This window comes from Erpetoichthys calabaricus, chromosome 2, assembly GCF_900747795.2.
Source record: "Erpetoichthys calabaricus chromosome 2, fErpCal1.3, whole genome shotgun sequence".
Lineage (NCBI taxonomy): Eukaryota > Metazoa > Chordata > Cladistia > Polypteriformes > Polypteridae > Erpetoichthys > Erpetoichthys calabaricus.
This window is the reverse complement of record NC_041395.2, coordinates 348,995,845-349,018,376: the sequence shown is the minus strand read 5'-3', so window position 1 is coordinate 349,018,376 and position 22,532 is coordinate 348,995,845. Positions and strand designations below refer to the sequence as shown.

Sequence of the window (22,532 nt, the reverse complement as noted above, 5' to 3'; positions counted from 1 at the left end):
GCCACCTAATATGCACCTTAATAGAAGGAGAAGGGTCTTTGTGTCTGTGAGATTGCTATGTCTCTGTCATTCCAACAGACGGTGCATTACAAACGTTTTTAGTAATAAAACACATTGCACTTAGCGTTCCAACAGATGGCGCATCACAAGCATTGACCCTGCTTTTACAAATCCCATACCAAATGACACTGCATGGTGCACTGCAGACACTAACACTGAGGCCTGCGTTAGGTTTCAAGCTGTCTTTGGTGGGTAGCACAGCTAGTTTTGTGTAAATGACCTAAAGGCCCTGCCGGATCTTACCCTGCCAGTGCCCCTTGGCACAATTGTCCCAAATCCCCTGCCAGCGCCAGCTCTAGTTGTTTTGCTGCCTTAGGCACGCCCATGCTGGAAGACATCTGCTGTACATATTCTTGTACGGTGGAGGGGATTGGCTCTCTTTGAAGTTTGTCAGGTGGGTCTAGAGATGGTCCCCCTTGGATTTTAATGTGACTTATACATGAATGTCCCTCAGGGTGAGGAGAGGGGCTTTGGAAAGAAGAAAAAGAGGGACATAAGTGGAAAAAGGGGGGGGCAATGGCTTGAAGATAAGGGGAGGGGCATAGAGAAAGAGGAGGAGAGGCTCATTAAAAGATGAGGGGAGGGGCACAGGCCAGAGGGGAGGGCCTGGAAAACAGGGGAGGGGCTTAGGGATAAAAGAAGGGCCTTTTGAGAGAGTGAAGAGCATCAGAGCCAAAGGGCATGGAGAGAAGGGGCGTGGCCTGGGACAAAGGGAGGGGCTTGAAGATCTTAAACTTTGATGTCTTTGTATGTGCCCGCTGGTCCTGACAAGGCGCAGTTTTTTATTGGCATTTGCAGCCTCGCTGGGCTTTGCAGCTGAGTCACCTTAGGCATATGGTACTACAAGAATAAGAGCTGTAGGGGACCGCTGGGGACCATTGGGGACAATCAGAGATTCTGTTACAAGAAGCTTTGATGTGGGTTGTTTCTCCCTTGTACTGAGCATTTCAGGGATTGGCATTGGACCCCCAGCCCTGAAGTGTGTGATTGTCATATTTCAGTCAGGGCTCCTTCCCTGGCTGGGGCTCAAATTCATATTCTTGGCCGTCTTTGTTCATCTTTGATTTGATTTATGTTTATTTGCTTTATTGATTTTGTTTGTGTTTCGATGCCTCGGTGAAGTTCCAGGCATGTTGTGGGTGAGCCCCTCAGAGGCGGGGCCACATGCCAATCACTGCCAGGCACTGCCCTCGGCCTCTAAATCCAGAGGGTCTCCCACAGGTCCTGGTGGGTCATTGTGAATGCGCATGGGAGTTGGTGAGTTTGTGCATCTTTGCTGTGCTTTGTGCTTTTTGTGAAACTCTTGAATCTTTGAACCTTCTGCTTGGACCTCGCGATTGGAGTCACTTTTGGGATTTGTTTGCTTTGATTTTCCTTCCATTCCACCTTATGGGCTCCACAGAGCCATCTTTTATGTCTCTGGACAGTTTGGGGAAATGAATCTCTTTATTTTTATGAAGAGTCTTCTCTGTCAGGCTGGGGTTTCTAATGGGAATTCCCCCTCTAGTGGGCATTTTTGGAAGTGCTCTTGGGACGTTTCAGGTCTCTCTGGCGCTTTGAAGCTCTGCAGGTTGTGACTGTCACTCCGTCTTAGGTTGTCCCCTTTGGTCCAGAGTGTGCGCCTGCTGGTGCTGCAATGAGAAATACTTGTGTTAATCGGCTGGCATTTGAATGGGACGGCACTGCTGTCATCGTCTCTTTGTACCCTGACCCCCATACCACCTGACCGCTAATTATGATGAGTGTTACCCTCATTACATGTCATCTTTTCTTTTGTTTCATTTTGTCAGAGTTCCATGCTAAGGCAGCCATCATAGCCGGCCATGGCTCCAAAGAGTGGCGCTAACAGCTCACCCAACACGGTGACACCCAGCACAGCGGCCAACGGCACCACCACCACTGCTCCAGGTGTCTTCGACGAGCTGCTTAACAAGATCCCACGTAAGTGTGGCATTTGGGTGACACGCCCTGTTCTGTTTTTGTTCTCACTGCCTTTATCAGACATGACCTTCGGGTGCCCACCATGGAGAGCCGTCCACCTCTGCCATTCCCAAAGAGACGCTGCGTCTGATGTTTGCTTGTCTTATCGCTCATCACAAAGGCTGCAGGAATCATTGCGACATTTTGGCGTGCCACTGAGGCCACCACGCCCACCTGACTCAGTTCTCCACAAAGGTGCCTTATTGGCCAACATCTGTAGAGCTGCCAGGCTGTCCCTGTTGGATAAAAGGCGAGAAGGAAAATTTACACACAGGCCATCAGAAAGGAAGGGACAAGTGGGACATCGAGCCAACACACGTGTGGCATCAGACCAAGGTGGCCTCAAACTGGAGTTTTAATAGTGAAAGAGCAGCCAAGAAGGATGCCAAGTGAGTCCGAGAGGGTAAAGTGAACTGAAATGTGGAAGTGGGGCAACAGGGAGGGCAGAGGGACTGAGAAATTGTGGAGGGAGATGAGCAGCTTGGCTTAAAAAGGCTGAAATCTAGCAAATGGCATTGAGGGGTCCGTGAGCACAGACAGAAACCCGGGACACGACTGGCACCTGGCACATACCATCCTATTGAATAGGAATTCCAGAGTGTGCCGCAGGACAATGAATGGAAGGAAAGATCAAGAAGAGTGAGCAGTCGACATGAGTTCAGAAAGGTGGGGTCCTGTAGGCCTGCTATGGTGGAAGTGAATGAGGAAGAAACAAAAGACGGCGGCCAGACGAGTGGAGACGATTGATTAAGATTATTGAGCGACTTGAAGACAAAAAGAAACTTGAGATCAAAGTTAAAGAAGGAGATGGGGGGCAAAAATGGCTTCAGCACCGGAAATAAAAAGTCAGCTTCAGAATTAGGTGAAGTTAGGCGTGGCGACCAGCAGGGGGCAGTGCTGAGCTAACAAATAGAAGGAATCAGATAAGAATAGAAATGCCAAGCTGGTCGAGTTTGGCGATGGCACGAAAGTAGGAGGGATGGCAGAATAAGGAGACCCAGCAGAACCAGTAAAGAGGGAACACGGGCTTGGGCAGAGCTGTAGACCCTGAAATTAGAGGTAAAGTGTTACATGTAGATATTCAAACTGAACACACAATGGCAGCTCAGAAACTGAAAAGCACCCCTTAGGAGACGGACTTGGGGGTCAGAAGACAGAAACCATTAAGAAAGCCAATAGCAGGTTAAATGATATGGCGCCCCCTGGTGGACTACAAGTGAATGGAGGTTACACTTTAGCTTTATAATGCACTAGCGAGGCCTCACATGGAGAAGGTCCAGAGGAGAGCAACTGGGCTGATTCAGGACCACCAGGAGCGCGTGAGGAGGAAATACTGAAGAAGCTGAAATAACTGGTGATGAAGAGGTGACAGGACTGAAGTGATGGGTTCCATGGTGGCACAGCTGCAGTTAGGAGACCAGGGTTTGCATCCCCGGGTGCTCCTTGTGTGGCGGTTGCATGTTCTCTCCGTGTCTGCATAAGTTTCCTCCAGGTGCCCCAGTTTGCTCCCACAGGCCAAAGACATGCAGGACAGGTTGACTTGGCCCGAGTGTGAGTGTGTCCACCATGCGACGGACTGGCGCCCTGTCCAAGGGTTGTTCCTGCCCCATGCCCCATGCTGGCTGGGATGGCCTCCACCCCCCTGTCACCCCGCTCAAGATTGGAAAGTGAGATGGCATGACTGAAGGGGACAGAAGTGGTTATGAGTGGTTAGTAAGAAGTTAGGTGGTTTAGCGCCCAGTCAGTGGTGGTCATCTTTACGTCATCTTTAAGCCTTCTCAGGACTTTTCTACACATTTTACAAAAAGACACAGCAGCACCAGAGAAAGTCCAGAGGAGAGCAGCAAAGCTGATTCAGAGCCGAGTGAGGAACAGCTGAAGGGGACGAGCCAAAGGGGGATGAAGAAGTGACCTGAGTGACGCGGACTTATAGGATGTTAGGTTATATAGCGCCCCCCACCTGTGCAGTACATGTCAGTGATGGTTATCCTCAAGCCTCCTGACACACTAGTGGGGTCTCAGCTACAGTACTGTGTCCAGCTTTGGTCTCCATGTTACAAAAAGACAAAGCAGCACAAGAGGAAGGTCAGAGAAGACCAATGAGGCTGACTGAGGACCATGGAGAGCAACGAGTAGTAAAGACTGAAGAGGTGACCTGATGGAAGGAGGGACTGTGGTGGGTCCTGACTGTTAATTTACATTGAGTTCTTCAACAAGAACACGGGGGGCGCAGACAGACCTCATCAAAGGTGAATTTGGCACAAATGTCCTCACAGGACAGGAATGACTGACCAAGTAGTGTGGTGGACAGACTTAAGACAGCTGAGCTCAGCAGGGCTCTGGTTGGCAGTCCTTGTATATAGCGCCTTTAACTGCTCTCCAATGTTGTACTGTGAATGCCAGAGTGAGTCTGTAATCAAAGTGACACACACACATGTGGCAAAGAGGTGGGCACCCCCTACAGACAGAACACACCATGATGCCAGCCCAGACCTTCACTTGTAAAGCACGATCAGGCTTGAATTCATATAGCGCCTTAAATGGAGAATACCACTGTAACGAAGGGTGAATGATCTGAAACGTGTGGACTCTCGTGTAATGCCCTTTAATCCTGAAGGTGGCCCAGTGTGTCCCGTCCCCAAGCCTCTAATGGTCTGTTTGTCCTTCCAGTGCCAAGATGGGCCATTTTCACAATCGCTGCAGTCGCCGCCCTGCTGCTCCTCCTCTGCTGCCTCTGCATTTGCGTCAAGTGCTGCTGCAAGGACAAGGCGAAGAAGAAGAAGAAGGACAAGATCAAGCTGAAGGGCGTCACGGGCACCACCACAGCGGCATTGGTAAGGACACACATGAAGGGGGTCCAAGGAGTGGGAAAGAAACACCCGGTGCCAGCTGGCCCAAGAACCCTGAATTGTCTTCTCTGCTTGACTTGCAGGTCCAGCCGGGCGTGGAAGATCTCGATTACGGCTCCAGTAACAAGCGCAGGGGCAGACTGCAGTACTCGCTGGAGTACAGCTTCACCAAACAGGAGGTCAGCGCTCTTTCTCTTTGGTCCTCATCCCGTCAGTCGGGCAAGGGCACGATGATGCCACGTCTGATGTTCCCTCTCCACTCGGCCATCGCTTCCTCTTTGCCTTTGTCTGTTTTCTGTGCCATGCGCTTCACCACAAGGCTGGAGAGGGTGGCATGAGGGGTTGGCGTGATTGGCGCACTGTGAAGATGAGGTGGCGCAGGGGCTCAAGTCTGTCATACCTGTCCATCCTTCTGTTTCCTTTTTTGTGTTATGAATGAATGAATGAATGGCTACCGGCAGGGATGACTCCCCGTTGTGTAAATTAGTGGACTCTCGAGTCCTCACACGCCTCCACATCTCATTTCAGCTCAATGTTGGGCTTAAGGAAGCAGCTGAACTGCTGGCCATGGATTCTGGTGGGACATCAGACCCCTACGTGAAGGTGTACATCATGCCGGGCAAAGCAAAGACCTGTGAGACCAAAGTGCTGCGGAAAACGCTGAACCCCGTCTTCAACGAGAACTTCAAGTTTGAGGTGAGCGCCTGGGCGCCTCCTGCTGGTGACGGGGGGATTTGTGGTCCTGGGATAGGCGCCAGCTGCAGGGAATGAGGGAGTCAAGGAATGACAGAGGGAATGTGTAAAGGACTCAACAAATGAATGAATGAAATCATAGCACAGTCCGCAAGGCCCACCAGGACAGTCCACTCACTGACCGATGACATGACCAGCCAGATCAATGAATGAATGAAAATAAAAATGAATGAAGTAATTGACAAATGAATGAATGAAAGAATAATGAGACAATGAGTGGGCAAAGGAATTAGTGAAGACATGACTGAATGAATGAATGAAGTCGACACTGACACTGGCCACATGGGCTACCTGGTCAGGGAAAGTCTACTCGTAGATTAAATGACTCGCCAAATGAATGGATGAACGAGAAAATAAATTAATAAATGAGCTAATGGATTAAATGAGCAATGAATGAGTTAGCTTGGCACTTGGATTATGAAATCATAGCACTGGCTACGGTGAAGGTCTACTGGTAGTTTGCTGAAATGGCCAGTCAGATGAATGAATGGGTGGGTGAAAAAATATTTGAATTAATTAAAAAATGAATGTATGAACAAATGAGCAAAGAAATGAATGAATGAATTGATTAATTAACGAGTTGACAGAGTGATGGATGAACTTGGTGCTTTGATTATGAAATTGTAGTACAGGCCACATGGACTACCTGGACAGTAAAGTCCACTTAGTGACTGATGAAATGAATGAATGAATGGATGAGTTGAGCTGACAGAGTGATGGTTGAGCTTAGTGCTTTGATGATGAAGTCCTAAGGCTGGCCACACGGCCTCCCGGGAGAGTGAAGGTCCACTCAGGGTCCGCCCTGCCAGCGTTTTTGCCCAGTGGCGCCCCCTCCTGCTGTCATCGAGTTTTTCTTTTTCCTCTCTTCCCCTCCTTGCAGCTCCCGGCGAACGAGGCCCCCGAGTCCACGCTGGTGATGGTGGTGTTCGACTTCAACAGGTTCAGCAAGCACAGCACCATCGGCGAGCTGAGGATTCCGCTCGACAGCATCGACCTGAACCAGGTCATCGAGGACTGGGGCGAGCTGACGGAAGCGTCCAAATCGGAGGTGCGTCCAGAGCGTTTTGCGGAGCCCGTTGATGCCAGCGCCCGGTTGGTCTTTTCATTTATTTAAGGCCTTTGGAGCATCTCTGTGTTTTTATTTGGCTCTCTCAGCTACTTGGACACTTCTCTTCATGCACCTTATAACATCTAGTTGTCCACCTCTGGCCTCTGGTCCTCCATCCTCAGAATGAGTGACCCCCCCAATGAATGACCCTTGAATCTGATCATATGGCCGTAAATAACTGGACCAACAGTCATCCTCCGAGACTCATGTTGTCTGACAGATGCTGCCCCCTGCTGGCTGGGCACAAGATCACAAAATGTCCTGAATCTCCCTGACTGTCCTGCTGTTGTTAATCAGCCTGGCATCTTGTCCAGCAGTGACCAGAGCTTAAGGTGGGGACAGGTGAGCCCCTCAGGCAAGGAGTCACAGGGTCTACTGGCTTCTCAAAGTGTTGTCCTCCTATGCACATGTGAGCACTGGGCAGTGTGTGTGAGGCTGGTGGGTGCCTGAAATGCCTATGACTGAGGGGCACACACATGGCGTTGGCATCTGAGGGCCCACCAACTCACCTGCAGGATGGATGACAGCGCATGGCAGCAGCTGCGGCCATCTTCACACCGTCCAGCAGAAGACCAATGGCTGCCATCACCTAAAGAGCCACATGAGAGGACGCTATGGCACTCTGATGGCCCACAATGCAATGGTGCCCTTTACTCTATAGTGCCTTTCAAGCCCGTGTCCCCTCCCTGTGTCATTAATGTTAAAGCACAAATGTCAGTCCATAACTTGAATAACTCACTCACTTCTTTCTCCCAATTTTTGCCTGCAGCAAGAGAATCTGGGCGACATCTGCTTCTCTCTACGCTACGTCCCAACTTCCAGCAAACTGACGGTGGTCATCCTGGAGGCCAGAAACCTCAAGAAGATGGACATCAACGGGATGTCAGGTATGTCAGCTTTGAGCCGTTTAATGGGGATGGCGGCAAGCAAGAGAAAAAAATGAATGGAAGTCCCAGTGACACTCGACGTGACACACACGTCACAGTCCAGCCGAATAAAACGTGCAGATGGAGGAAACAGAGAGGCTATAAAACGTCACCAACTGTGACACGAAGACAAAATGGCGCGGCTTCAAGGCGGTGACAGCGAGGACACCTGGTGGAGGAGGGCGGAAAGGGTGGCTCTGAGGTTAGGGATCTGCACTTGTCATCGGAAGGTTGGCGGTTCGAATCCCCTAAATGCCAATAGGGACTCTGCTCTGTTGGGCCCTTAAGTGACGAAGTCCCTTAACCTGCAATTGCTGAGCACTTTGAGTAGTGAGAAAGGCGCTATATAAATACAAAGAATTGAAGTGCACTAGCGGGGAAAAGACGTGGGGCTCGTGACGCCTCACCGCCTGATTTGATTTGTGTGGTCAAGAGCATGTTAGGGTCTCACAGCCCACGACTCGCTAAGACGATGAACATAAAGGCTTTGGCTGAAATAACCGAGAGTCACGTCCTCAGGAGGGTCAGGACACCATCAACTGGGTTACCTGCCTACCTTCAGATGATACTTGATTGGCCACTGTGTCATGAAATGGGCACTAAGGCTACAATAGAAACGGGCAGACTGGCAGAGAGAGATAGGTATGAAAGGCACTATATAGTGCATACAAAAGACTGAAAGTGAGGAAAGGTCAATAACTATGGTGGTGCCAACACTGCAGGGTTCAACAGAAAAACAACGCTTGATGGCATAAAAAGACAACAAAAAAATAAAAAAAGGTAATTGCCACGTGGCTTCAGATTAACTTGGCTCTGCCGATGGTTGGTCAGGCTGTGAGCTCCTTTGGTCAAGTTGTCTCCATGATACGTGACACCTCCTTCTGGGTGGTTGCCCTTCTGGAGCCCCAGGACTGGAAGGGATGGGGTCAGTTGCCCTCACTGGGTGGTTTCTCAAGGCTGGGAAGGAGTAAAATGACAAGACACTTGGTGACAGCACCCCCTCTAGATAGATAGATAGATAGATAGATAGATAGATAGATAGATAGATAGATAGATAGATAGATAGATAGATAGATAGATAGATAGATAGAAGGCACTGTATGACATCTATCTATCTATCTATCTATCTATCTATCTATCTATCTATCTATCTATCTATCTATCTATCTATCTAATCCTGCCGACTACGCTATCTATCTCTCTCTCTATCTATCTGTCCGTTTGGCTCTCGATTGGTGTGGTCTGGGGTGGGCGTGTCTGTGGTTTCGGCCGTCGACGGCTGCTGCGTGTTGTGAGTATCTCTCTTTTTCTTTTCCTTTTTTTGTTTGTTTGTTTTAGTTTTACGAATTATTTTTCTGTTTTTAAAGAGGACTCTGTTTCAGCTTTGCGGCTATGGCGGCGTCTAAAGCTATACGAGATGGCTTATCTCCACACAGTTTTTCTAACCTTTCCAGAAGGCACGCTGTAAGGTTGCTTGTTGATCCGGCGGTCTCGGTGGAGGCCTGCGTTATGGAGGTCGGTAGGGTGGTGGGGTGTAAGAATGTCCGGTCGGCCTCACGTATGAATAAAGCGGTGGTGATTTTCCTGGACGATGAAGCGCTGGTGCCCCGACTGGTCGAGCAGGGTGTTGTACTTAATGGGGCGCTGATCTCGGTGTTGCCGCTGTCGACTCCTGCCCGTAAGGTTATTATTTCTAATGTGCCTCCATTCTTGAGTAATGAAATCTTGCAGCGTGAACTGCGCAGGTATGGTGAAGTGATGTCTCCAATTAGCATGATTCCACTGGGCTGCAGATCCCCTGATTTAAAGCATGTCGTGTCTTTTCGGCGACAGCTTTATATGATTTTAAATAACGCGAATGATGAACTTAACGTGGCCTTAAAGTTCCGAGTGGAGGGTGTGGATTACGTGGTGTTTGTGAGTTCAGAATCGATGAAATGTTTCAATTGTGGTAGAGCAGGCCATAAAGCGATTGATTGTAAAAGAGAGAATGTTTATATAAGTGATGAAGAAAGTAGAGAGAGTGAGTCAGAGACTGAAGAGGAGGAGGAGCTTGAAGAAGATGAGCTGACTGATAGTGAGAATGAATTAGATGAAAAGGAAACTGAGGAGCAAATGGAGCCTGCTGACAAAGATAATGCTGCACTAGACTCTAAACAAGAGCATGAAAATAATAATGAAGGTGTGCTGGCCAAGGCTGGTGATACACCTGTTGATGAGCCCAGTGTCCCTGGTGAAGGAGCCTCCGTCCTTAAAGAAGGGCGCACAGCTGAGACTGAGGAGGCCTCCACTGGTCAGACTGCAGAGGTCTGCGGTGATAAGAATGTCCCCCTGTTCCAAAATGAAGGCAGCTGTAATGATGTAACAGGAGATGATCCATCTCCAAGTGGTGCAGCTCTGCCCACTAATAATGAGACAAACTCAGACATGGCCATTGTTGATATTAATGGGGAAAATCTTGAGTTGGGCCTGGGCACCAAACAAATAGCAAGCAGCAGCAGCAGCAAGGAAATAAAAGTTTCAAAGAGAGCAGGAGTGAGTGAGGCAGCCATGATGGATGTGAGTGTGGAGTCGAGTGGGTGTAAGGAGACATCACAAATAACCACTAGAAAAAGAAAAGAAGCAGTGGAGTCCACCACGGGTGCAAAGAAGATTTTAATGTCTGAAAATCTGTCCAAACAACAAATTGTGCCAGTTAACAAGAAGGATATTGCAGATAGTGGCGAAGGTGTGGAAGGTGAAAGAGAGACTGATTCTGACATTTCTGGTAACACCTTCTCAGTGTTTGGTTTGGAGCCTAAAGGGGGATACAGTACGAAGAGCATCAGGAAGTTCTTGATATATTTAGAGGGAAAGAGGGGTGTTCAAGTACAAGACTATTTTCTGGACCTCGATCTCTTTTTGAGCTCAGCAAAAAACATAAAGCACAATGCAGCTAACTTAGGGCTGGACCAAAAAGAGACCACCAGGTTAAAAAACGTAATGAGCAGAGTGCGCAAGATTCTTCAGAATAAGTCCTGATGGATGGTCAAGTCAAGAAAGTGAATCTCTTGGTTTTCGGGTGTGTTGTTTGTTTCTTTTGTGGTGTAAATATGGCTGAGTTACATGTGGGGACCCTAAATGTGAATGGCTGTCGAGGCGATTTGAAGAGGACCTTGGTCTGTGATTTTTTAAGACAAAAGCACTTAGATGTGGGGTTCCTACAAGAGACCCACTCAGATCCGGAGAGTCAGGCCGCCTGGGTGCAGGACTGGGGAGGGACGGGCTTTTTCAGTCATGGCACCAGTGTGAGCGCAGGGGTGGCAGTGCTGATTAGTAAAAATCACAAAGGTGACTGAGGTTATGGCTGGCAGACTTTTAGTTGTGCAGGCAGAGGATGGCCCCCACTCGTTGGTTTTTATTAATGTCTATGCCCCAAATAACGGCACTGCCAGGGTGGATTTTTTTGAATTATTACGGGGGATTTTGGATGAATTTAATAATAATGAGATCGTCGTGCTGGGGGGGGATTTTAATTGTACTGAGGACTGGTTTATGGATAGAAATGGGGCCGAGCCGCACTTGGGGTCAGTCCGGATACTTAAGGAAATCGTCGAGGCCTACGACTTGGTGGATGTGTGGCGCTCTGACAAACAGTTCACGTGGCTCAAAGGGAGCAAAGGGCACCTCTCGATGGCCCGCTTAGATCGCTTTTACAGTCCTAAACGGCACCTAAATTTATTAACTACCACTCATATCACTCCTGTCGCTTTTTCCGAACCCTCTCTGGTTTCTGTTACTTTCTCCTCCCATCTCCACAAAAATATAAATCATACTGGCACTTCAACACGACTCTACTTCAGGACAGTCATTTTGTGAAATGTTTTAATTTTTTTTGGGAGCAGTGGAGATCCACAAAGCTGCGTTTTGGATCCCTGAGACAGTGGTGGAACGTGTCCAAGGTGCAGATTCGACAATTTTGTCAGCAATACACTGAACACGTCACCAAGGCCTGCATTTTAAAAATGAAGACACTGGAGGAGGAGATCACTGAGATCCATCAGACTCTGTTAAATGGCTACTCTGAGGATCTGCTGCACACCCTGACCACGAAGAAAACAACACTACGGGATTTACTGGAGCTTCGAGCTCACGGCGCTTTAATACGTTCTCGTTTTCAACAACTTAATCATCTAGATGCACCTACAAAATTTTTCTTTGCTTTGGAAAAAAAGGAGGCCCAAGGTAAAGTTATCCATGTTCTCCAAACAGACACTGGAGAAGAGCTGAGAGAGCCGGAGGACATCCGGGACTTTGCTGTGTCTTTTTACGAGACTTTGTTTTCAGAGGAGCCGCTCAGTCTCTCTTCTTCAGCCACTCTGTTCAAAGGACTGCCTCACATTTCTGACGATTCTGCCGAATTTCTGGACAGCGACCTCACTTTTCAAGAACTCACAGTTGCACTCAATGGTCTCAATACTGGAAAGACGCTGGGAATTGACGGATTACCGGTTGAATTTTATAAACAGTTCTGGCCGTTATTGGGCATGGATTTTTTTGAGGTTGTACAGGACAGTTTACAAGCAGGGGAGCTTCCGGTCAGTTGTCGGAGAGCTGTCGTCACTTTGCTCCCTAAGAAAGGCAACCTCTCCTTTCTGAAGAACTGGCGGCCCGTGAGCTTACTGTGCACAGATTATAAAATCATTTCAAAAGGGTTAGCGACAAGACTAAGAAATGTGATGGGCAGCATCATCAACCCCTACCAGTCCTACTGCGTACCGGACAGACAAATTCATGACAACATATTTGTGCTGAGGGACATCATATCTGCCTCGAAAGCTTTCAACCTCGATGTTGGCGTTCTTTCTTTAGACCAAGAAAAGGCTTTTGATCGGGTCGACCACAAATATTTATTCACAACTCTAAGAGCATTTGGCTTTGGTTTACCATTTGTAAAGTACATCAAATTGTTGTATTCCAACATTTTTGGAGTCTTAAAAATCAATGGGGTGTTAAGCCGGCCATTCGCTGTGACCAGGGGGATTCGTCAGGGGTGTCCTTTGTCGGGGATGTTATACTCCATCTCCATTGAGCCTTTTCTTAGACAGCTTGAGAAACACCTGCAGGGATTTACAATTCCATTGTGTAAAAATCTAACTTTTAAATTTCTGGCCTATGCAGATGACGTCGTAGTGTTTGTAAATTCTGATGAAGACGTCTCTGCTGTATGTAAATGTTTAGCACTTTTTGAGAGAGCGTCTTCTGCTAAAGTTAACTGGGAGAAGGGGAATGCATATTTATCAGGGGACTGGGCACATCGTCCTCCGCCAGTCTTACCATCAAGGCTGGGCTGGAATAAGAAAGCTTTCCGTTACCTCGGGGTTGTGCTGGGTGGTGAGGACATTGAAAAAGACAACTGGGAGGGCTGTTTACAACAGATTGAGCTACGATTGAAGAAATGGCAGTGGATTGCGCCTAAGCTCTCTTTTAGAGGAAGAGTTCTTGTTATCAATAATCTCGTTGCCTCCATGTTGTGGCACAGACTGATGAGTGTTGACCCGCCATCAGGACTCTTACACTCCATACAGAAATTATTGGTTAACTTTTTTTGGAATGGAGTGCACTGGCTGAAGAAAGGGCTCATCTGTTTACCAGTGGAGGAAGGAGGACAAGGCCTGACTGATGTTTGCTGTAAGGTGGCTAGTTTCAGATTGCTAGTTTTACAGCGCCTTTTTTTCTCTTTAGAACCCCTAATTTGGAAAAGAATAGCCCTTTCATTTTTACATAAGATTGATAATTTGGGTTTTGATGTGCAGTTATTGCTCATAGATTTGAGCAGGTTTGATCTCACTCTGTTACCCAAATTTTATAAGGGAGTTTTACGTATTTGGAGCTCCTTTCTTCAGAGAGTGCCATCCAAGTCCCCTTCACTTTTCAATGAACCCCTCATTTTTAATTCTTTATTCACATGTCCACTGCTTTTTAAAATTAGTTTTGTTAAGAATTTGATCAAAAGTGGCATTGTGGTTGTTTCTCAATTATTGGAGGAGGGCAACAAGAGTTTTAAAGATGCCAATGTGTTAGCTTCAAGGCTGGGCATTCGATCAATAAGAATGGTCAATTATTTATTATCATTTATGGCAAAAGACTTCATCAGGCTAAGGGACAGTCAGGGGAACTCGACCTCAGTGCATAACAAGGTGGAGGAGGAGGAGGAGGAAGGCTGCTTTACTGATCTGGAGGTGGAACCCAAATTGGACATGGATGGTGTGAGGGAGGACTCGATTTTAAGGCTTGACGAACAGGAAAATAATTTTTTTCGATCTTTACCAAAAAAAGATGTGTATGTATACTGCATCAAAGTTTTCCATTTTTCAAGTTTAAAAAATACCATCATGACACCCTGGACTGAAACATTAAATGTAAAAACAGAGGTCAGGCCAGCATGGAGAGAATTTTATAAACCCCCAAATAATAAGAGAGCAGGCGATTTACAATGGAGAGTTGTACACGGGGTCATCGCAACAAATGTATTTCTAAGTAAACTTCGGAGTGATGTGAGCGATAAATGTGCCTTCTGTGGGGAGAAAGAGACTGTTTATCATTTATTTTTATATTGTACGAGACTGAAAACTCTGTTGGTGTATTTTCAGAAAATATGTGAAAAACTTACTGTTTCTTTTGATGTTCAGAGATTTATTTGGGGCATGAAATATAACAAAACATCAAAATCTAAATTTCAACTTTTAAATTATTTGCTTGGGCAAGCAAAGTTAGCCATTTTAAAAAGCCGTAATAATAAACAGTGTGGTACATTACCAGATGAGGTACTGTTTATTTTCAAATTTTATGTAATTTCAAGAATCAAGCTAGAATTTACATATTATAAAACAATGTGTAATATTGAAGAATTTGAATAAGTGTGGGGAGTGAAGGGGGTGCTGTGTTCTATTGAGGGGGGGCAACTAAAAATAAATTTGGAATAACATGGAAGACCTGGTGTGAAATTATAATGTTAAATGTTAGAAGGATTAGCTGGAGTACTGAATACTAAATACAGACGTGTGTACTTAATGTGTGGAGAATGGGGAGTAGTGGAGGAGTAATGACATTGTTATATTGAGAAATTGTTATTTATATTGATGTGTTCATGTCTTCTGTTTATTGTGCACAATAAAGTTTATATTAAAAATTAAAAAATTATCTAATCCTGCCGACTACGCTATCTATCTATCTATCTATCTATCTATCTATCTATCTATCTATCTATCTATCTATCTATCTATCTATCTATCTATCTATCTATCTATCTATCTAATCCTGCCGACTACGCTATCTATCTATCTATCTATCTATCTATCTATCTATCTATCTATCTATCTATCTATCTATCTATCTATCTATTATATAGTGCCTTTCACTCTATCTATCTATCTATCTATCTATCTATCTATCTATCTATCTATCTATCTATCTATCTATCTATCTATCTATCTATCTATTATATAGTGCCTTTCATCTATCTATCTATCTATCTATCTATCTATCTATCTATCTATCTATCTATCTATCTATCTATCTATCTATCTATCTATCTATCTATTATATAATGCCTTTCACTCTATCTATCTATCTATCTATCTATCTATCTATCTATCTATCTATCTATCTATCTATCTATCTATCTATCTATCTATCTATCTATCTATTATATAGTGGCTTTTACTCTATCTATCTATCTATCTATCTATCTATCTATCTATCTATCTATCTATCTATCTATCTATCTATCTATCTATCTATCTATCTATCTAATCCTGCTGACTATGCTATCTATCTATCTATCTATCTATCTATCTATCTATCTATCTATCTATCTATCTATTATATAGTGGCTTTTACTCTATCTATCTATCTATCTATCTATCTATCTATCTATCTATCTATCTATCTATCTATCTATCTATCTATCTATCTATCTATCTATCTAATCCTGCCGAATACGCTATCTATCTATCTATCTATCTATCTATCTATCTATCTATCTATCTATCTATCTATCTATCTATCTATCTATCTATCTATCTATCTATTATACAGTGCCTTTCACATCTATCTATCTATCTATCTATCTATCTATCTATCTATCTATCTATCTATCTATCTATCTATCTATCTATCTATCTATCTATCTATCTATCTATCATATAGTGCCTTTCATATCTATCTATCTATCTATCTATCTATCTATCTATCTATCTATCTATCTATCTATCTATCTATCTATCTATCTATCTATCTATCTATCTATCTATCTATCTATCTATTATATAATGCCTTTCACTCTATCTATCTATCTATCTATCTATCTATCTATCTATCTATCTATCTATCTATCTATCTATCTATCTATCTATCTATCTATCTATCTATCTATTATATAGTGGCTTTTACTCTATCTATCTATCTATCTATCTATCTATCTATCTATCTATCTATCTATCTATCTATCTATCTATCTATCTATCTATCTATCTATCTATCTAATCCTGCTGACTATGCTATCTATCTATCTATCTATCTATCTATCTATCTATCTATCTATCTATCTATCTATCTATCTATCTATCTATCTATTATATAGTGGCTTTTACTCTATCTATCTATCTATCTATCTATCTATCTATCTATCTATCTATCTATCTATCTATCTATCTATCTATCTATCTATCTATCTATCTATCTAATCCTGCCGAATACGCTATCTATCTATCTATCTATCTATCTATCTATCTATCTATCTATCTATCTATCTATCTATCTATCTATCTATCTATCTATCTATTATACAGTGCCTTTCACATCTATCTATCTATCTATCTATCTATCTATCTATCTATCTATCTATCTATCTATCTATCTATCTATCTATCTATCTATCTATCTATCTAATCCTGCCGACTATGCTATCTATCTATCTATCTATCTATCTATCTATCTATCTATCTATCTATCTATCTATCTATCTATCTATCTATCTATCTATCTATTATATAGTGGCTTTTACTCTATCTATCTATCTATCTATCTATCTATCTATCTATCTATCTATCTATCTATCTATCTATCTATCTATCTATCTATCTATCTATCTATCTATCTATCTATCTAATCCTGCCGAATACGCTATCTATCTATCTATCTATCTATCTATCTATCTATCTATCTATCTATCTATCTATCTATCTATCTATCTATCTATCTATCTATCTATTATACAGTGCCTTTCACATCTATCTATCTATCTATCTATCTATCTATCTATCTATCTATCTATCTATCTATCTATCTATCTATCTATCTATCTAATCCTGCCGACTATGCTATCTATCTATCTATCTATCTATCTATCTATCTATCTATCTATCTATCTATCTATCTATCTATCTATCTATCTATCTATTATATAATGCCTTTCACTCTATCTATCTATCTATCTATCTATCTATCTATCTATCTATCTATCTATCTATCTATCTATCTATCTATCTATCTATCTATCTATCTATCTATCTATCTATTATATAGTGGCTTTTACTCTATCTATCTATCTATCTATCTATCTATCTATCTATCTATCTATCTATCTATCTATCTATCTATCTATCTATCTATCTATCTAATCCTGCTGACTATGCTATCTATCTATCTATCTATCTATCTATCTATCTATCTATCTATCTATCTATCTATCTATCTATCTATCTATCTATTATATAGTGGCTTTTACTCTATCTATCTATCTATCTATCTATCTATCTATCTATCTATCTATCTATCTATCTATCTATCTATCTATCTATCTAATCCTGCCGAATACGCTATCTATCTATCTATCTATCTATCTATCTATCTATCTATCTATCTATCTATCTATCTATCTATCTATCTATCTATCTATCTATCTATCTATCTATCTATCTATTATACAGTGCCTTTCACATCTATCTATCTATCTATCTATCTATCTATCTATCTATCTATCTATCTATCTATCTATCTATCTATCTATCTATCTATTATATAGTGCCTTTCACTCTATCTATCTATCTATCTATCTATCTATCTATCTATCTATCTATCTATCTATCTATCTATCTATCTATCTATCTATTATATAGTGCCTTTCATCTATCTATCTATCTATCTATCTATCTATCTATCTATCTATCTATCTATCTATCTATCTATCTATCTATCTATCTATCTATCTATCTATCTATCTATCTATTATATAATGCCTTTCACTCTATCTATCTATCTATCTATCTATCTATCTATCTATCTATCTATCTATCTATCTATCTATTATATAGTGGCTTTTACTCTATCTATCTATCTATCTATCTATCTATCTATCTATCTATCTATCTATCTATCTATCTATCTATCTATCTATCTAATCCTGCTGACTATGCTATCTATCTATCTATCTATCTATCTATCTATCTATCTATCTATCTATCTATCTATCTATCTATCTATCTATCTATCTATCTATCTATCTATCTATCTATCTATTATATAGTGGCTTTTACTCTATCTATCTATCTATCTATCTATCTATCTATCTATCTATCTATCTATCTATCTATCTATCTATCTATCTATCTATCTATCTATCTATCTATCTAATCCTGCCGAATACGCTATCTATCTATCTATCTATCTATCTATCTATCTATCTATCTATCTATCTATCTATCTATCTATTATACAGTGCCTTTCACATCTATCTATCTATCTATCTATCTATCTATCTATCTATCTATCTATCTATCTATCTATCTATCTATCTATCTATCTATCTATCTATCTATCTATCTAATCCTGCCGACTATGCTATCTATCTATCTATCTATCTATCTATCTATCTATCTATCTATCTATCTATCTATCTATCTATCTATCTATCTATCTATTATATAGTGGCTTTTACTCTATCTATCTATCTATCTATCTATCTATCTATCTATCTATCTATCTATCTATCTATCTATCTATCTATCTATCTATCTATCTATCTATCTATCTATCTATCTAATCCTGCCGAATACGCTATCTATCTATCTATCTATCTATCTATCTATCTATCTATCTATCTATCTATCTATCTATTATACAGTGCCTTTCACATCTATCTATCTATCTATCTATCTATCTATCTATCTATCTATCTATCTATCTATCTATCTATCTATCTATCTATCTAATCCTGCCGACTATGCTATCTATCTATCTATCTATCTATCTATCTATCTATCTATCTATCTATCTATCTATCTATCTATCTATCTATCTATCTATCTATCATATAGTGCCTTTCACTCTATCTATCTGATCAAGACCTGTGAAGTTGGTCTCACTGGCCATCAGGGTACAGTCTGTGGGTGGCTCATGGGGGTCTTTTCAGCTTTCTGTCTCTCAAGGGGTCCAGGATTATCCTTGCATGTGAGCTGAAGGTGCTGTCTGAACGTCAGAGTAGCTGCCAGCTGAAGAGATGTGTTTTTAAAAGTTACCTTTTGAGGCTCATGTGAACTGTGGAGACTCGAGTTCTGAGTTTCCCGCACACACGGATACCAAAAGGCCACAAGAGAGTTTCTGACTTTTGTTAAATTTGCCAAAGCTCCTAAATTCCTGCATTCGCGTTGTCATTCTGGGCTCAACGGTGCTGAAGGGAGGCAAGTGGGCGGGGTCAGCAACTTTCACTGTTTTTTGAGCTGACCTATAGTAGTGAAGAAGCAGACCCATAATTAGAATAGAGGCGGGATTTAGGCAACTTTCATTATTCCTAGTCTTTAAACAGAAAAGAGGGGGGGCTTTAACCATTTTGTTTTCAGCAGTGGAGATGTCATTTTATACCCATACCTACGTGAGTGAACCTTGACATCGAGAGGAGGTGTGGCTCCCCGCTTTTCTGAATGTTGTGATTGGTGGAGTTTCTTGAGTGGGCGTTCCCAGAGAACAAGTGCCAAGCTTCATCTCCAGTCTGGGTGGTCCGACCACTGGAGTCTTTTCTAATGGCACCGAGCCACACTCACCTGTTTTCTGCTTTTCTTTTCAGATCCTTACGTGAAGATGCAGCTGATATTAGACAAGAAAAAGTGGAAGAAGAAGAAGACCTCGGTGAAGAAGAATACACTGAACCCTTACTTTAACGAGTCATTTTCTTTCGAAGTCCCATTTGAACAAATACAGGTGAGCAGGGCTGGGTGACTTGGGTGCGCGCGGTGGGCCTTTCCTCCTGCAGTACATCGAGAATGGCTGCCAGTCCTTGTCACACGTGGCTTTGACTTTAGGCCCCTTGACTCGTTCAGTTCAGATCAGATCAGGAAGCAAAGCCTAGTGGCTCACAGGTTGACTGCCTGCACCTGATTGGTCACTTTCCCTGCCTGCTGCTCTTCAGTCCTGCAGTAATGTTATTAAAACCCTTCCATGTTAAATGGCGTGAGGTGAGAAAGGCACTATAAAAGCAGTTGGTTGTCTGTGGGTTTTCTCCAGTCGTCATTTTACTTGAAGAAGCCATTTGTGGTTCGGTGATGTCATACAGATTGTCTGCAGATGGCGCTGCCCCCTAGTGGCTGAGGACTGTAAAGCCCAAAGCTGTCATTTCAACTCCCTGGAGAAGCGGGTGACCGTCCTGTGCAGGCTGTCACCCCAGTAGAGGAATGTCCTTTAGGTCAGCTGGAGGAGGAGGAGGAGCCTCAGGTGAATGTGCAGCCATAAAGGTGAAGGAGGAGCACCAGGAGGTGCCAGTCGCTTGTGAATGTGAAGTGCTGAGCTACAGAAACTCATCTCTCTCTCTCTCCGTTTCTCTTCCTTCAGAACATACAGCTGGTGATCTCCGTGTGGGACTACGACAAAATGACCAAAAACGACGCCATCGGCAAGATCTTCTTAGGCTGCAACGCGTCGGGCAATCAGCTGCAGCACTGGTCTGACATGCTGTCCAACCCGCGGCGGCCCATCGCCCAGTGGCACACCCTGCAGTCGGTCGAGGAGGTCGACACGGCCCTGGGACTCCGCAGCAAGTTCAACCTGCCGCTCATCGGCAAAAAGTTTTAGAGGCTGCCCGCCTCGCCCGACCTTTAATTTAATTTCTATTTCATGTTTTTCACGGATGGAATTTATAAGCAGCTGGCTCAGATCCCACTTCTGCCCCCAAGAAACTCGAGCTGGGTGCTTCAGAGAGCCTCGATTTGGTGTGAACTCTTAAACGGTGGCGCTATATAACATGATGGAGCTCTGAATTGTCTCTGCCTGATGACTACCTGGTGAGCACTGTGGCCCACGGGCCACCAGACTGGATGGGACAATCGCGCCTCGTATGACAGCAGGACAAGCCGCTCCGCCCGCCGCACTCTCTTGTACTGTACACTTTATTATAGTGCGCTTTATCAAATCTGCATTGTTCGTTTGCCTTTGTATGTGCTGTGCTTGTGCTGTGTTGTCCCAGCCTATTTATTTTTTAAATTCTGCTTATTTACTGTTATCACGTGACACCATTTTGTTTACCCGCTAACGTGTTCATTCATGGTGTCGTCTGGCATTGAAATCCCACCGCTGCCACCCTGCTTGGTGCTCGACTAAACTCTCACTGTGTGTCTGAGCCCCATCTGTGCAGTGGGTAGGCGCGTGACCAGCTGGTGGCGTGTTTGCCACATCAGAACTCAGAGCCTATTTAAGATGGAGGCATCAGGTGTCTGTAAAGATGTTGCCTGCTGATTTCTCTAAATTATGAATGACAGCTAATCAAGAGCTCTGACTTTTTGATCTGAGGTGGTCCCGCCCTTATTTTTGACCCCTTGGCTGTGGTTTCTTGACTTGCCCTTAGACTTCACCTCTTGCTCTTTAGTTATTTAAGTTTGGTGTCTTAATTTCATGTCCATTGGTGCCCCTCCAGATTGAGCAATGAGATGCCGTCAATGGCACACAAAGGGGTGTGGAGGTTTTCATAGGCTTAATACCCACCAGGGACCCCCACACACACCCACCACTACCACCGTACAGCCCCTATCGTGTCTGCATGCTGTGCTTTTAGTTATGTGGGCGGGGCTATCAGGCGCCTAGTGGGAGGGGCCAAGCAGCCATGTGATCATGTGTTAAGAACAGCGAATCAATAAAGGCAATTCAAAATGTTTTGTCACGTGTTGCTGGATTTCTTCCAAACCTTACCTGTTAACCAAGAATCCTTCTATATAGCGCCTTTCACAGTAAGCCTCACACTCCAGGTAAGTGTGAAAGGGTCGATCTGCCTGCTACAAAGGGATGGCATCAAGTGTGGCATAACCCTTAGCCAATCTTGTGGGGAGAGAGAGACCACTGCAGCCTCTGGGTGACCAACAGATGGCCATCTTTTTCCAAAAGCACTGGGAACACTGGGGAGGATCTAAAGGATGATGGCCAGTCTCTGCTAGGACGACATTACAACACTGATGAGGACAGGCCATCAGGCCCAATAATCCTACTCATCAATGTTCTCCAAAATGATATCCAGTCATATTTTGAAGGTCCCTAAAGTCCTGCTGTCCCACCACACTGCCGAACTCTTACTCCATATGTCTGTCTGTGTGTGGAATTGACTCTTAATGAGTCTTCATCGGCAGTCTTGTTGCAGTAACCGCTGGGACCCCCTGCAGTATGTGTGACCATCTGTCACCTCGTCACCTCCGTCTGGTTCTCCTTTTTTTGGTCTTTTCTCCTCCCCTGCTCTCCATGGTCCTGAATCAGTTGCTCTCCTCTGGACCTTCTGTAGTGCTGCTGTGTCTGTTGTTGTGATATGGAGGCTCCACAGATGACGCCTCACCAGTGTGTTTC

At 43.7% G+C, this 22,532-nt stretch overlaps 1 protein-coding gene across 1 annotated transcript in view; it reads left to right on the top strand.

Moving 5' to 3' along the window:
• syt8 (synaptotagmin VIII) overlaps positions 1-21,854 on the top strand; it is a 43,680-nt gene extending 21,826 nt beyond the window's left edge. Inside the window, exons 2-9 of the mRNA XM_051923501.1 lie at positions 1,851-2,001; positions 4,711-4,874; positions 4,973-5,068; positions 5,418-5,585; positions 6,523-6,690; positions 7,520-7,637; positions 19,780-19,913; positions 20,541-21,854. Of these exons, the coding sequence (XP_051779461.1) occupies positions 1,884-2,001; positions 4,711-4,874; positions 4,973-5,068; positions 5,418-5,585; positions 6,523-6,690; positions 7,520-7,637; positions 19,780-19,913; positions 20,541-20,780 (1,206 nt within the window). The 5' untranslated portion in view covers positions 1,851-1,883 and the 3' untranslated portion in view covers positions 20,781-21,854. The remainder of the gene's footprint in view (positions 1-1,850; positions 2,002-4,710; positions 4,875-4,972; positions 5,069-5,417; positions 5,586-6,522; positions 6,691-7,519; positions 7,638-19,779; positions 19,914-20,540) is intronic.
• Positions 21,855-22,532: the final 678 nt, after the last annotated feature.